Source organism: Lipophrys pholis (assembly GCF_963383615.2).
Source record: "Lipophrys pholis genome assembly, chromosome: 17".
Classification (NCBI taxonomy): domain Eukaryota; kingdom Metazoa; phylum Chordata; class Actinopteri; order Blenniiformes; family Blenniidae; genus Lipophrys; species Lipophrys pholis.
The window spans coordinates 20,455,344-20,471,124 of NC_137643.1; the positions used below are offsets into that span (position 1 = coordinate 20,455,344).

Here is a 15,781-nt window from a genome sequence, read left to right on the forward strand (position 1 = left end):
TGCTGCTACTGCTTAGTTCTTCTTACCGTCTAGTAACTCTTACTGGTATTGCTGAGTCACATTAACTCTTACCGCCGAGTCTGTATTATTGCTAAGTCAGTGTTACTGTTACTGCTGAGTCACTGTTTGTTACTGCTGAGTCACTTTAACTGCTGTGTAGCTCAGTTAATGCTGGGTCACTGTTACTGCCAAATTAATGCTGAGTCAGTGTTTCTGGTAAATCAGTGTTACTGCAGAGTCACTAACTGTTACTGCCGAAACACTGTTACTGCTGAGTCATGTGTTGCTGTTAACCATTACTGCTGAGTTACTGCTGAGTCACTGCGAGCTCTTTCTGACACAAGGAGTAAAAGTTGTGCAGAAAAAGGATATTTTGGGACTCCAGCTGTTCAGACTTGGTCTGAAATCTCCCCTGAAGTCGCTGCATCGTCGTTTCCATCTAAAAACCACAGAAACGCGTCAGAGAAACGCCTTAAAACGGAAGTTTGTTTGTTTATTGAAGCTTTAAAAAGAAACATTGAAACAGTCTCACCACTTCCGTCATGTCTGTCGCTGCTTTACTCTCCGCTTTTGACATCTTCTTTCTTCATTTACGCTCCAGAATAGTCGGGATTATAATCTGCGACCCTCAGATTGAGACGACCGTCAGATGTGTTGCTGCAGGATGAAACAGAGGAGTTAAATCTGTGAAATATTCCGACTTTAATCATCTGGGAGACTCTTTTAACTTTGTGGCTCTGACGAGCAGAAATATGTCACTTCCGGTGCCAAGAACTTTCAAATAAAAGCCTGGATGTGAATAAAAATCAGCACACCAAAGAGAGGCACAGACAGCTTATAAATTACACTCTGATGATGTGTAACAACAGAAATCAACTGTAATAAACATGCAAAATTACTTTAAAGTTGTGAAATTCATTTTAGCATACAAAAGAGTCTGAGAAATACTCAAGTCCTAAGAAAGTTTGACCTGAAATAAAACGTTTAAAGTGAAAACAGAAAACTTCTGTTGCGTTGTGCATCTGCATTAACACCACGACAGTGCTCTGAGCCACTGAAAATGTACATTTTTGAAAACGGCTCCCAACATGGAACGTCCCAGCGGAAACGGGAGAAAATGCAACTTTTGAAAAATGCACTGTCTCCGTGGAAACAGGTCAAGACACAACTTTTCGAAAATGTTCCATTTCCATGGAAACGGCGATGAAAAACAACTTTTCTGTAATTCTTTTTCACCTGTCCCTACGAATGTCCATATACTCCCCATTGTTAATGTTTATAGCATCTTGTTCTCTGCGCCCATGGGTTTGTGGTTTTATTGCAAAAACAATCAAGAGCACTCAGGAGTGACCCAACATTAAAACTACATCATTTTCAGCGTTTCTGCAATTTCTGTGTATAAACAGAAATCGTTTTCAAAATGTTGCAGGTGTAAACGTGAAACCTTTATGAAATGAAAACACAAAAATGATGCGTTTTCACTTGAGACGTTGTATAGACGGGGCCCGGTTCTGTCTGTATGTTTTCTTTCAATGACACACAACAGACGGGAAAGAAAAATATTTTTGCAGGCTTGTATTCTGAAGGTGTCTGTGTTTAAACCTGCAGATTTCTGGTTCTGACTTGACTGTACCAGCTTTAATGATTTGAATGCAGGGTGGCACATGGGGGGGGGGGGGGCTCCAGTTAACTCTTTGTGGCCTGGATGATCCGGGTGATAATCAGCCTCCGGGGTTACGTAACTCTCACCAAGCCTGTATAAATCTTTATAATCTGGATTTTTGCGTCAGCCTCCTCTGACATGATAAATATACAGTGTGTAAAAGAACCACAGGGGCCTGGTAATGTGGACTGTGCTGTATTAAAAGGGCAGCAGCTTTGTGTGCGGGGGCAAGAACGCCACTGAAATAGTACATGTATGAAATATTCAAGATTTTAGCAGCGTGTGTCACTTTCTCTCAGGCTCCTCTGCTAATGGAAGTTACTCTTCAATGCAATATTTATTGTCTGCAGCGGGGCCACATTTACTCAAGGGGGGTCCTCGGGGCAGCAATGAGCTGGCTTCTTTTAATTGTGTCCATGGGGACAATTACTTTTTTACAGCTGACATATTGAGATTTAATGGCAGGAATATTAATATAGTGAATATCTTAAACAATGCTCACTTCTATGGATAAATGTAATTAATGAAGAGGGATTAATTAAATATTATTCTATAAACAAACTGAGGTTCGTCTGACTTGATAACTCGTCTTAGTAAATATAATGTTTGTTGTGGTTTTCCGTCAATTCAATTCTTTCCATTCTTACATTAGTCAAACTAAGTCTTGTACATATTAATATTAACTTTTTTTTCTAAATCATTTTATATTTTAACATTCTATTCCATTTATTATATTATGTTCTGTGTTGTGCAACTCTAAAGAGTTTTCCTCTGGCATTAATACAGTATTCTAGTCTGTTTTGGTTTGGAGTCAGTTTTTTGTTGGTAGTGAACCATCTTGATAAGATTGAACATCTTTCTTTGACCTAGTAAAGTGCGAAATTCAGGTTGTTGTTGTTTTTTAAGTCAGAATTATGTAATTTATCTCAGAGTTACGAAAAAAAAATATCTGATGAAATAATTTCAAGTAATTTATTATCGTTTGTTGGTCCGAATAGCGCTGCAATGCAACTGTAGTTATGCCTTAAATCGATCGTTGGATGTTTTGTTTTGGAGTTGTAGTGACCCATCTTGATGACGTCAAGAATCTTTGTTTGAACCCATGACGGAAGTAGGAAGTAGAGAAACTGGTGAAGAAAAAAACATCTGGAGAGAAAATGGGGTTTGATTTGTGTCTTTCTGTCGCTGCCAGTGGATCTATTGAGGATACAAGTTCATAAAGCGGTGGCGTTTCCTCTGAGGCGTGAGCAGCGAGCAGGTTACCGGCGGTAAACACCGCGGATCGCCCCGGAGGACCTCTCCCCACCTCCCGGCGTCTCTCCCCGGCGGGCTGCGGCTGCAGCGATGGCGTGGCATTAACCGGGGGAAACACGCATGTTTCCGGGTCCAGTGTGGGAAGTAGAGCCGGGGGAACACCCGGGACACGCATCATGGAGGACGAGGTGTTGGAGCAGATCCTGTCCGCGGTCAACATGCTGGTGGCGTGGGTCGCCGCCGGGGCCATGGTGTTCGGAGGGGTGGTCCCCTACATCCCCCAGTACCGGGACATCCGGAGGACGCAGAACGCGGAGGGCTTCTCCACATACGTGTGTCTGGTGCTGCTGGTGGCCAACATCCTGAGGATCCTCTTCAGGTGAGACACTGAAGACCAGAGAGCCTCCAGGTCTGGGACATTAGGTCTGAAATCAAACTGAAGAGTTCCATCAAGTTTGGCTCCAACCTGCTGAAGTGGTGGACATCCAAGAGGTTCTTAAAGCTTCTGGATACTAAAAGTTGTGTTGATCGGAGTAGTTAAGCATCATATTTAACCCCACAAAGTACTGCCAAGATAGCAGAAAGTTTGTTTACGTCACTTCATTGTAAACCACTAAAGGTACAACGTTTTCTGTTTTTTTTAAATGCCATAATATGTATATATATTTTCTATTTAACCATAAAAAATCTTTGTTGAAATTATAAATCTCGTTTTTTAAAGTGTCCTGGCCAAGGAAAAATGTTTCAGATTTCCTGAAAACGAAGGGGAAAAAAGGTGAAACTACTTCCAAAAAATAAACAGGAAGTATAGTAAAACTGAAATGATTAAAATTGCTAGTATGGAAGGAGGAAAATAGAAAAAAAAAATTTATAAAGAAAACATAAAAAAATATTTTGAGAAAATAAAAGCGAAAAATGTCAAAAGGAAACAGAAACTGTTTTTTTTTAAACGAACAAAGAATGTAGAACGAGGGAAATGTTAAATATGCTTTAAAAAAAATTGATGGACTAAAGAAAAGTGAAAAAGGAAAATGTAAAAAGAAAACAAAAATATTTAAAAAGCTAAAAACCCTAAAAAAACGGCCACAAAAGCTCAGAAAGTAATAAAACGTATCTCACTTGTACCTATGACTTTTCTTTTCTTATTTTTCTTAATGTCAGATAATTTGCATGTTTTGTGGCTCCAGTTAATTTTAATCAGTGGAAAAGACTCCTGCACAATAAGTTCACTCCTGTGACTGTGATCATTCCTCTGAGTCTGGAAAATAAAGGGGTAAAAAAAAAAAAAACTTCCTGTAAATTGATTTCTGGACTCTCTCGCTCTGCAAATTTTGGCTCCACACGTGTGACTCCCCTGCTCTTCTGGAACTAACATGAACAGTAAACATCCCTCGTTTACTTTGCCGCCCCTCACGCTCTCACGCTCTCCCCCCTCCCCCCGTGTCCCCGTTTCAGATTCGGCCGCTACTTCGAGACGCTGCTGCTGTGGCAGAGCATCATCATGATCGGCACCATGCTCATCATGCTGAACCTGTGCACCAACGTCCGCACGGCCACCGAGCTCAACACCAAGAGGCGCTCCTTCATAGGTCAGAAAGCTCGTCCATACAGCAGATATATCGCTCAGACGCTCCATCGCCGGGCGAATGAGTGGCTGAAGGTCAATGTGAATCGCTCTCAATGATTCCAAGTCAGCTGACTGAGAACAAAGAGTCTTCTTATGCTGCATCGTGGGAGAAGATATAAAGTTGTTTTTAAGACAAATCATTCATTATTAGCTTAAAATTATTACGTCATTTAATATTCAAGGCAGAAATTGTTTCTATGTTCTTATGATACACATGTTTGGTTGGTAATTTGCAGGTCTTAAGACGAATAAACAAATCTAGATTGAAAGGCACTTTATGTGAGAATTAAGTAATTCCATTTTTGTGCACAGGGTGGCAGTATTAAGTCACTTTCACAAAATTTACTTCATTCCCGGGTTTTGTTTTAGGTTTTTTTCGCATCAGATTTACCTGCAGCTACTTCCTCTGTTATCGATCTGAAGGCAGGATGAGTTCAAGAGTGACTCACTGCACCGTCTTGTGGCACAAAGGGGAATTACATGGCTGTAGCGAGCTGCACTGCATGTTAACATAGGTCGATTTCTCCGGAACATTCATCTGGTTTTAGTTTAGTTTTGTTTTCTATATTTCTGTCCAAAATAAATCGCATTGTACAGAAGGCGAATTAAAACTGAGACGTCCGCATCAGGAGATACGCTTCAGTTTCTTCTAGTATCGAGTTTCATCGTAAAACATACACTTTTGCTCCTTCTGATTCCTCCAATGTCCTTTCTAATGTTGGTGAAGCATCTCTGGATGTTCAGGCCAAGAGGGAAAGCTTTAGTTTACTTTTCCTTCAGATGTTTCTTCCTCTGTGTCAAACCAAAAATGCAGATCAATGCGATCTCAAATGGCAAAATGCGCCATCACGCAAATTCAGTCGGTGCTGCCCTCTGTCGGTGTGTTCCTTAAGACAGGCTTCAGTTCAGAGGTGTAACGATGCAGACTGAGGCATTTACAAAGAAGACGCAAGTTAACAATGTACTGCTACTCTTTATTCTTCCACTAGGGGTCGCACTGTTTTAGAAGCGTGAGCAGACGTGAGCTCGTTAAAACATGCCGAAATTGAGATGGAGCAAGATTTTAAATGAAGTCTATGGAGAAAAACTGAATAGAAATTCCAGTTTATTACTCCTTTTTGTAAAAAAAAAAAAAAAAGATGGTATTTTTCTTAGCGTACTCCTTCTTCTTCACGCTTTGATATTCCTATTTTCCCATTCAGATTAAACACGGCTGACTGTGACAACGACCTGAAGTTTCAAGTCTTGTAGCCAAACAGTTCGGGGAATATCTCCAGATTTGTTAAAAATAAGTGAAGAAGTTCTTTTTTTTTTTTTTTTTTTTCTTTCCCCCCCTTCCCTCACCTGTGCTCTTGACTGTAGCGACAGACAGTAAGGACGAGGAGGTCAGAATCCCTAAGAGGCTCTTTCTGGGTACGTACTCTCCTGACCTGATCCGTGTCTGCAGTGGAACATCAGTGGTAGTTCATCAGCCCCACCCCCGCCAACCCCCCCCCCCCCCCCCTTCCCCCCATGTGTCTCATGCATGCAGCCCGAGCCAATACTAACCGGCGACCGCTAACCCCGTCACCCCCATGTTTTAACGTGAAGCATGAGTCTTTCACCTCCATTCGCATGAAGCCCTCCTGTGCTTTACAGCCATGGAACAAATGTCCCGTGTGTCCATGTTGTGTACGATTCCTGTGTGATTTCACTGCCTGCTGCCCCAGATAAAAGTTTGCCTCCCAAGGTGGAACTTTTTGAAAATCACCATGTACACGGGGGGGTAAACTCATGTATTCTGGGATGGGGGGATGCGCTTTATGACTATAGGAAATAGGTTTATCTGCACATGGAGAAGACATGTAGAGTAACAAACATGGTGGCTTCCAGAGTGTCATGACTCCCAGTCCATATCGTCCCTGGAACTTGGTAGTTTTATAGTCGAGTCGACCGTAATCGCAATCCGACTTAGTCGTCTGTCTTTACGAATGTCTGTGGGCTCCCATTGTTATTGTTTACAGCGTATTGTTCTCTGCAAGCATGCGTGTTTGTTGTTTCATTACAAAAACAACCAACAGTGCCACCTCGTGGCCTGGCATCCCAACTACATCGTTTGACTACGTCGTCTTCTGAAACAAAACAAAGCAAAAAGATGCGTTTTAACTGGAAACGTTGTCGTCGATGTTTCCAGATGGAGAAAAAAAACGGTCTTTCTCTGAGGTTTTCAGATGTTTGATATTTCTAAAAGAATGAGCGCCGTAGTCTGAACCACGTGGATAAAAGTTACCCTACCAGAAAAAAACTACTTTGCATAAAATGAATCACTTTTGCACAGAGAATAAACCGACACACCAAAACAAGAGCGTCCCCGCTCATTTCAACCTGCCGTTTCCTAAACCCATCACACCAACGTCGATATGTTCACAAAGAAACCCGAGTCTGTATCCATCAAACTGTTTATCTTTCACTAACTGGCGCCATCTAAATATTTAATTTTTCCCCTGAGGCTTCTGGTAGAGGAACGTTAAAGGCCGATAAAACATTTACATCAAAACTATCAGTGCTTCAATTTTGTGAATTCTTTTTTTTTTTTGTTTCAAGTTCTGATTTCTGGAATTACACTGGGGTGAAAAAAAAACCTCATAAGAGGCATGAAACTACATAATTTTGCACACACCAGTCTGCGTTACCTTCATCAGGCTGTAGGTTCCTACAATTTACTGTAACTTACTATGTGCGTGTAAATGCATCAGTAATTGTTAAAAATCCTCTTTAAACAGTTGAGAAAAGTCACATTAGATCCGCACCCGACTTGGACGCTAAAGCTTGTGTAGCCCGTTCAGCCTGTTCTGACTGTTCTGACTGTTCAGCCTGTTCTGTCTGCTCCAGTCTTTTCGCAGTTTCAAATGTAAAACGACGCCTGTTGCTTGAATAACAATTCTCAAACTAACCCCATCCTAACAGTTTCCCGCACCGACATGTGGATACGAAAGCAGCTTTTGTCATGGCTTATTAATGCAAATTAAAATGAATGTTGTTCCTCCGACTCCCTTCCGAGGGTCGCTTCGAGCTAAGCTTCAGTGTTTTGACCATGTACTGAAGGGATTTGAGTCTCAGCTGTGGAAAAAATCTAGAAAAGCAGCCATCGGTGGTGTTTTTGTCTGGTTCAAGGGGCATAATTATCACTTCAAACCACCTTTTAAACCAAAGACGAGTTTAATCCCATCAAGCAATCCAAGAACCAATCGGTGCATTCATAGCCGTCTTATTCCTGAAGACATTTGAAATGGATAAGGTGGTCCGTCCATTCATGAAGCTTCTCGGAATTTCTTCACAGGTCAAAGTCTTGACTTGAAACATCTGAGTAACATTCCACCAGAAGAGCCCGATTGAGGTTGTTGCTCCCAAATGAGCTTCACGCAGCCACTAAATTCTGGGTTTACTTCCTGTTTCTATCTGATATTTCAATATTTAACGGTTATGTTCAGTACAGACATTATCGGAACACATCGGAATTGTTTATATTAATGCAGATTTCATCTCATAGAGGCAGAAAACAGAGAATGTCTCCGTATTCAGTTCACTTAAATAAGTTTTGCTTTTCAGGCAGATAGGAATTTGAAGCATACCCTTTGATGGTGATCATACTCGGTTCACATTGACTGTTTGTTGCTCTAAATGTTTAATCCAAAGAAAGACTCACAGTCTTAACATGAAATGTGAGGCAGCAATTCTGAAAAAATGGCTCTCGTTCCGTCGTCGCACACTAGATGGCGATAGAAGACAGCATATATGTATGAAAGCAGACCGCAGAGTTCCTCCGGCTCAGTGAGCTGTAATATAGTGCACAAGCTTCTGTTGGGACTGTGCAACCTTCCCTAATTGCTCAATACTGAGGCTCTGCTCTGTTGCCTTTTTCTTGGATGTTTTGAATCAAAGAGATTCAAAGATTTCACGGATTGACAGTAATGGCTTCGCGTAGTCCACGGCCTTCCTGGCGTCACCCCCATGTCTTTCAGTGCCAGCAGCCGCTCGGGCTTCCACTACGAGCGCCCAATCGATCAGCGAGCGTTGCCAACTGTGATTAGAGCTGACAGAGCCCCGCCGGTCCGCGGCCGCCCATTGATCTGCTGGTGGAAATATCAGGGCGAAGCATGTTATGGCTGTTATGCCGCTGGTGGAACGTGTGAAAGCGCACATGTGCACAGGAGGGAGGAAACGCTGGAAGATTGATTGATGCAACATTTGAGAGGAAAATGAGAAGACATTGCCGAGAGCCCCAGAGTCACATTTGTTGCGTGTTTTCAACAAAGCCAAGTCATTTTACTGTAAGATTGAATCCAAACGAAGCACATCGCAATGTTTTGCAATTATTTTATTCTTTTGAAATAAATCTCCAGTGCTTTACTGTAATGATATCACACTTGCATATCACGAAGAATGAAGGAATGAATATTCTCATTTAAGTGTCACGCACACATGCTTATATGACACTATAAACATTAATAGGAAGATGACAGTCATAGTATATGTTCAGTATAATATAAACATTTCATCAGAGTCAAGAGTCTGGACACAAAGCTTTCAGTCTCATTGTTCTTGCTTTTTCCACATATCTTACCAAACTAAAAATTTCATTTCTAAATAACCAACTCGGCATCTCACCTTCTGCCAACCAAAAGAGATCAGGATTATTGTGTTTAATTTTTTTCAAACAAAGTAATTCTTAAATCATTATACAGTGGACAATAGGACATGAAGTTAAAGTCATCCTCCACCAAACATAAGTCACAAACATGACTCTTCAGAGACCCTTTGAAATGACCCTCTTCCACCTCTAGGGGCAGCACTCCTGCTCTGAGCTGAGCTCTCAGATACCTCTGTCATCTTTTTAAATTACAGTTAACATGAAGTTCTGTGAAAAAACAATCTTTAAACTGAACGTAACTCCTCAGTTTAGGTTTATTTAACAGTTCCAGCTTCCTCTGCTCTTTGTAATTATCAAATGATATCAGCCTGAGGTTTGTTATTTGACATTGTAAATCATTCAAAAACTGATTGTAAATTAATTTTTGTAAATATTTGAAGGACCTCATAAGACCAAGGGTATTTATGGGCTTTATCCCAGTTAAAGATTTTCCTGGTGAGTTTCTATTCAGGTAAACGTCTTAATATTTCAGCCCACTGCTTCACCACACAGGGTTCCCAGCCCGTGTCTCCCTCTATGGCTGCCTTAGGGGGGGAACTTATGGACCCCGAGGAGATTCCTCCTAGCTCTGCTTTGGACAGAGTTGCTCTCTACAGCCTCCTGAAAACCTCAAACTCCTGCAGCGTAGAACAACCCAGAAGCTGCCATTGAGTCGTACAGCTGAGTGAATGTAGTGAAACTCAAACCAGGACAGAACTTCATCATATTGATAACTGCACCTCCCATCAGATTCTGTCAGTACTCTTCTACCTTTAGAAAAAAATCATTCTCATGGAAAAACAAAACCAAGGTGCTTATACTTTACAGAATTCACCAACAATGTTTGCCAAAAATAGAATTCATATTCACTCTGACAATCAGAAAGGCTTCTCAAGTTAACTATTTTAGTTTTTTCACAATTAATATCAAATCTCCATTTCGTACACCAGTCATTCATAATATCTAACATTTTTTGCAAATTCATTTCATTGTCTGCTCCCAGCCCCCACCTGGCTCAGTTGGTAGAGCATGAGACTCACACTGTCATGGTAGTGGGTTCATGACCCACGCCGGGCGCCACCTTCCCGTGGGCTCACCACCCGCAGGAAAGGTTCTTAATCGGTGCGATGTGATCTGGGTGACAGTGCTCAGACTGCTACCCCCGCAACCCGGAAACGGATAAGCGGGAGAAAATGGATGAATGGATGGGTGGATGGATGTCTGCTACCAAAACAATATCGTCAGCGTACAACAACATGATGTAATTAAAATCCACAATGTCTATTCCCAGGTTAACTCTCTTGATTTCTTGGGCCAAATCAATAATGTAAATAGCAAATAAAGTAGGAGAGAGAACATCACCTTGCTTCACACCAACCAACCCATTCTCAAATCATTCACCTACACACAGGCTATTGGATCTTTATACTGTATTGATCCCCTTGGGGAAGTAATCTAAGCTAATCTAATTTAAGCCATCCTAACCTAACCTGACCTGTCAGCAGTGGGATTCCAACCTTTGACCAAACACAAGCTCACTTTTCTAACCTTTAGACCACCACCTTGCAAACATGAGACTCTATTCTGGTCTCACCAAATCAATGAACTGTATTTTTACAGAGACTTACTTTGTAGGCCCTCCATGATCTTTTAACCTTTTGTAATGATTTATATTGAAAAAAAAACAAAGAAATATTCTTCAAAACCACTCGAAAAAGTGCACGATTTCAATCTATTGCTTCTCAAACGTGAGTTAATAGAGTGGACATTTAATTTGGTTTTGTGTTTATTTAATTAGAACAGATTAGGTTTTCTTTTTTGTGAATTAATAACCCAGCCCATTGAGATGAAATGAAATGACACATCAAGATTATGTTTATAGTTTAATTTGCACTTAATATTGTTTTCGCCAGGTTTATGGACCATGAGTGCCAATATAGAACCAATAAAAATCAAATGTCTTGAACCCTTACAGGACATCGTTTTGAAGTGAAAACTGGAAACTTTCATTGCATTTTAGGAGTCCGTTTATGACACAGTGCTTGGACGTTTTGATTACACTCCATCTCAGTGGAAATGGGGGAAAATGCTATTTTTCCGAAACACTGCCGTTGTGTGTGGATGGCGTTGTGTCATGGCTCCCAGTCCATAATCTCCTGAGACTTGGTACTTTTATAGTTGACAGTCACCGTAATAACAATCTAACTTTTTCATGTGTCCATACGAATGCCTGTGTACTTGCTATTATTAATGTTTCAAGTGTATTGTTCTCTGTATGTGGTTTCATTCCTAAAAAAAAAACCAACAGCGCAAAATCATGGCCCGACAGTCTACATTTCGTATAAACTGATATCGTTTTCAAATGGTTGCCATGCAAACATGAAACGCTTGTGAAACAAAAATACAAAAGTGATGTCTTTTTCACTGTTGTGTTAATCAGGGCCTCCGTTTTAAACCTCGCTGAGCGGCGGTTTAGACAGAGCGTACCTTGACAAGGTTTCCCTGATTGTCCAGAGTGCCTCCATTATGTCCTCGAAGCCTTAATCATAATATATTTGTTCGCTTGATTATCACACACCGGGCTCTGCAATCAGTTTTCAGAAAGACTTTAGATAGAATATCCCGGGATTGACAAATGAGGCCGTGCCATCGAATTGTCACTCCTCTTTATGATCTGATCCTGTAACTCAAAGGTTCACTGGTATTGTTCCATTGATGTGAAACTAAAATCAGTGTATTTTGTTGCGTTGTAGTTTTTGGACGGCTCTCCGTGTAAGAGCTGCTCAGCGCGATTTGATACGGAATGCTGCCATAAGGAGATTAAAAGATCAGATCGCTGGGCCGTGTCAGGATGGGAGAGGCTCGCGATCACTCAGGTGGCGGTAAAAGGGTTTCCTCGGAAACGGTGAGATGAAACGTTTTGCGGGAAAAAGTTCGGATGAGTTTCACTTTGTCTAATGGGAGCTCCACTCAGGCGTTTCTGAGGTTGTCGATTACCTGGAAGAGGAAATGCATAACTGGATTTTTGAGTCTCCAACAAGAAAGTAGGCCAGTGTAAAGATGAAGAGAAGAGGAAAGTTAAAAGGCCTTTGTGTTTTCAGCCGGTACATTGCCTCTTATATCAGTATTGTAACTTATCTGCGATCAGCTGTGAAACCTTTACTTTAAGTCAGAACCCGGAGGAGCGAAACAGGTTTTCATTGGAAACAACAGAAATGTTGTTGGAAGCTTTAAAAGGTGCAAAGAAAAACCCCAAATGGAAAAACATTAGGCAGAATATTTTCTTTTTCCAGTCACTAGTAGCATCGGAAAAAGGTCAAAAGTAGGTGATTAAACTAAAATGGCCACAAAAGCTTTTCAAAGAGTAAAACTGCTATAAATCGTTAAAAATGCTAATGGTAAATTAAAAAAAAAAAAACCTTGGCAAAACCACTGAAATTGCAAGAAACGGTGAGATAAACAGCAAAGACATTAAATGAGTTGACTAAAATAGTGAAATACAGGTAAAATAACCAAAAATTGTCTGAAAAGGTATAGCGGTTTAAATGTCTAAAACAATTAAAAACAGGTCAGAAATTTGAAAAAATAATTTACTTATGCCGACTTCCGCCACTGGCCGATGGCCACAGCTGATGGCCACAGCTGATGTTAAAAATAAGATAAGTAAACAGTGCGATACTTTAAACTCGAATAGAAACGGCATTTCCTAAATGCTAGAAGTGTCTCATGAGCTTGACGCCAATGAAAATGCGTTAGCTTGTGGCTAAACTAACATGATGTACTCGTGAAACATAGAATTCTTACAAAACCCTCAGTGAATTTGTCGCAAGCGCCCGTTCATTACGTGTCACACTGCTCTGTGTTCAGCTGTGGCCTATATTCCAACAAGCTGCTCAGCTAGGTGGAACGTCGCGGTGCCGTTAATCAGCCGGCTAGCTAGCCAGCCAGCGAGCACAGCGCAGCGCTGGCAGCGTTTCCTCGGTTTCTTGCCAGCTGCTGTAAGCGTTTGTGTGTCACGAGCTGGGGGCCTGGTGACACCGCGACTCCAAGCCATATGACACGTATCATTCTGTGCTTAGCCAATGTTGCGCGTGTCTTCAGCTGTCCGGTTGGCGGCGGGCGCCGCTCTCTTGCCCCCCCCCTCGCCGTTTCCCTCCCCAGTCGCGCACTGCTGTTATCAGGCGGTGCCAGCGTGGTGCGAGCTGGCCCACATTTCCCATATTCTGCATCTGCTGCAGGCAGGGCTGCACAGCTCTACCAAGCATCTGCCCCTACAGGCTAATCTCTGGTCGACGGTGTTCAAACTGGCTCTCGGGAGTCTTCACTGGGCTCGCAACAGAAATCTACACATTTCTATACCTTTTACTAACGTGTAATAGCAGTCATTTGCTCAGCTCTGTTGCGTGTGGGAGGTTTTTCATGCCACGTTCGGTTAGCGGCGGTCCAGTTGGAACGTCTCGAGAACTATTCACTTTCAGTTATCGGGCTTTTTCTCGTCTTTCCTCAAGGAGGAGTTCGATGTTGGCGGAGCTAGGTGAGCACGTCACGCATGTTTGTTCAGAAATGCCATCTAAATGTCAGAACCGGCCAGCGTTATTTCTTTAATGAAACAATATTTCACTCAATCACAGACTTCTCAAAATGTCACACGTTGGCGTCGCACCACCTGTGATCGTATCGGGTCTGGAAAAAACAGGTTTGTTCTGTTTGAACGCGACATTTGGTGGTGAAGCTCATTCACACCGTGTGTGTGTGTGTGTGTGTGTGTGTGTGTGTGTGTGTGTGTGTGTGTGTGTGTGTGTGTGTGTGTGTGTGTGTGTGTGTGTGTGTGTGTGTGTGTGTGTGTGTGTGTGTGTGTGTGTGTGTGTGTGTGTGTGTGTGTGTGTGTGTGTGTGTGTGTGTGTGTGTGTGTTATTCCTGTCCTCTGGAGTAATAAACAGCGCGTTTCTCTGGAGATCTCGGATGTGTGTTGAGGATAAAGGAAGGTCCTCATTTAAACGTGATTAAGCGAATCGCCTCTATTGCATCTGTGGCTTGAAGAAATTCCATTTCAGATGCAGCGCTGGCCCCGTGATTAGATTTCCATCTTTAACTCTTTCAATCCTCCCTCCTCTCGTGAAACTAGTAGCTACATGTGTCCCTGTCCTGGCCTCAGTACTGTAATGGATACATCACATGTGTTTGGGCTTCAAAGAAACTAGCGTCGAACATGTTTTCCGTGGCTTATTGGATCTACGGCTGAACCAAAGCCCGGGGCAATCGAAGCATCGCTGCCACAAGATATTATCGCGGTGTGATTAGCATGAGCTCTGCTGCTGGTGGCAGGAAGCCGGCGTTATTGCGCTTTGAATCTTTATCGAATCATTTCCCTGGAGAAAGGGGTGATCGAGCAGATAACCAGATTCAAACCATTCATCAGTGTCCAGGTTCCCAATACTACGGTGTAAAAAACACTGTAACTTGGGTTGACTGTCTCGTTCCCTCAGGTGGTGGGGTGGTGGTGGGGGGTGGGGGGTTTAACCACGTTCACCACTGCGATCTTTAATGAGAACGAGTTCCAAGCGGAGCGAGGTTCAGATATTTGCAGAGGCGACATATAGCTTCTTTTCACGATTGTGGGAGTGTTGTGAAATCTCGCAGCTCGGATGTGAAATTAGTTTGAAAAAATAAAAAACAAAAATTCACAATAGCAGAGTTTGTTGTTGTTTCTTGCTTCGCTTCATTAATGAGCTAAATTAAAAAAGAACAGGCAGGATAATTATTTACTCAGGAAAATGAGAAGAGAGAAAGATTGTCACAAGCTCATGAAGCGTTTCACCATTAAACCATTAAACCAACCTCTTTGTTAAAACTGACTTGGTCGTATTAGGCAATGTTTTTTTTTTCGAGCAAATACTTTAATAACACAAAGAAGCTAAAACTTGTAATACCCAAATAAATTACAGTATATTATAGACAATAAGTTGCAACTGTCAAAACAAAAAAAAAATCACATACTGTTCTTATTGTTAAACTGGTGTTTGTTTTATACCCCGATTTTTGAGTGAAAATGCGTTTTAAGTCTCCATTTATATGGCAACGGTGCTTGAAGCCACTGATAATGCCACTTTTTTTGAAAATGGTTCCAAAGGTGGATCTATTTGACAACACTCAGACTCCGTCTGGGAGGAAAACGCAACTTTTTGAAACCTTTCTTTTGCACATGCGCGCCACAGCCGCAGTGAATAGCTGCTCTGCACGTGCATCAGTAGATGGACAATAAGAACAATGGGTGGCCCCAGAGTGTCATGACTCCCAGTCTATATTGTCTTGGGACTTGGTAATTTTGTAGTACCCAATCCAACTTCATTATCTGTCCATACTGATGTCCGTTTACTTCCATTGTTAACGATTAAAGCGTGTTGTTCTCTGCATTCATGCGTATGGATTCATTACAAAAACAACCACGAGCACCCACTAATGGCCTGATGTGTAAACAAATTTTCAGCCTTTCTGTGTAGACAGTCATCAAGACGTTGCTCTGTGATTGCAAGGACATTTTAAAAGCTTTGCATACATTTTCTCACCA

The 15,781-nt window shown here is 41.8% G+C and overlaps 1 protein-coding gene across 3 annotated transcripts in view; it reads left to right on the forward strand.

The window, feature by feature from the left end:
• Positions 1-2,755: 2,755 nt before the first annotated feature.
• slc66a2 (solute carrier family 66 member 2) overlaps positions 2,756-15,781 on the forward strand; it is a 39,404-nt gene continuing 26,378 nt past the window's right edge. Inside the window, exons 1-3 of one of the 3 annotated variants that reach the window (XM_080485044.1) lie at positions 2,766-3,296; positions 4,373-4,506; positions 5,907-5,957. In XM_080485044.1, coding sequence (XP_080341170.1) covers positions 3,094-3,296; positions 4,373-4,506; positions 5,907-5,957 — 388 coding nt within the window. In that variant the 5' untranslated portion in view covers positions 2,766-3,093. Of the gene's footprint in view, positions 3,297-4,372; positions 4,507-5,906; positions 5,958-15,781 lie in introns of all 3 variants that reach the window. The other 2 variants (XR_013936184.1, XM_080485045.1) reach the window with 2 other exon arrangements.